At 72.1% G+C, this 745-nt stretch overlaps 1 protein-coding gene across 1 annotated transcript in view; it reads left to right on the top strand.

Moving 5' to 3' along the window:
* Nucleotides 1-135: 135 nt before the first annotated feature.
* Nucleotides 136-745, top strand: part of EPC2 (enhancer of polycomb homolog 2 (Drosophila)) — a 50,227-nt gene continuing 49,617 nt past the window's right edge. Inside the window, exon 1 of the mRNA XM_014941209.1 lies at nt 136-545. Coding sequence (XP_014796695.1) covers nt 393-545 — 153 coding nt within the window. The 5' untranslated portion in view covers nt 136-392. The remainder of the gene's footprint in view (nt 546-745) is intronic.

The raw sequence follows: 745 nt of genomic DNA, 5'->3' as shown, positions 1-745 counted from the left end.
TCCCAGTCCCCCCCAATCCCCTCCCCCGCCCCCCCCACTCCCCCCCCCCGCCCCCCAGCCCCCCCCCCTCGGTTGCGCCCCCCCCCCCTCCCTCCCGGCCTCTCCCCCCCCCCAGCTCTCGCGTTGGCTGCCGGGATCGCTGGCCGCTTTGGTTAATGTCCGCCATGTTTGCCATGGCGCAGGGAGCGGATCGAGCGAGCCCGGCGCGGATCTAGGGCTGCGGGGCGTGCGCTGTGAGCTACGGGCGGCCCCGCGGAGAGCTGTTCCGGGGCGGCGGGACCCTCCATGGTGGTGCGGGCCGGGTGCGGGAGCGGCTGGGAGGCGGCGGCGAGGCCGCCCTGAAGGCCCCCCCCGCCCGCCCGGCCCCGGGGTGTTATTGTGAGGGGGAGACAATGAGCAAACTCTCCTTCCGAGCCCGGGCGCTAGACGCCGCCAAACCGCTGCCCATCTACCGCGGCAAGGACATGCCCGACCTCAACGACTGCGTCTCCATCAACCGGGCTGTGCCGCAGATGCCCACGGGGATGGAGAAAGAGGAGGAATCGGTAAGGGAGCCGCGCAGGGGGGGCACCACCCCCCCCCCTCCCCTCACGGGAAATAGGCCATCGGCATTCACTAAGCGCACTACGCACGCTCCCCACCGCGGCGCTGCACGGCTCTTATGGGGCCCTGCGCAAAGAGCGCAGCGTAAACTGCTGTCCGGCGCCGTAAGCGGGCCCTGCTCCGCCATCTTCTTTGCGTCCCG

The sequence above is a fragment of the Calidris pugnax genome, unplaced genomic scaffold (assembly GCF_001431845.1).
Source record: "Calidris pugnax isolate Ruff unplaced genomic scaffold, ASM143184v1 scaffold60, whole genome shotgun sequence".
Classification (NCBI taxonomy): domain Eukaryota; kingdom Metazoa; phylum Chordata; class Aves; order Charadriiformes; family Scolopacidae; genus Calidris; species Calidris pugnax.
The sequence above is the reverse complement of the archived record's forward strand: the minus strand, read 5'-3'. Positions and strand labels throughout refer to the sequence as shown.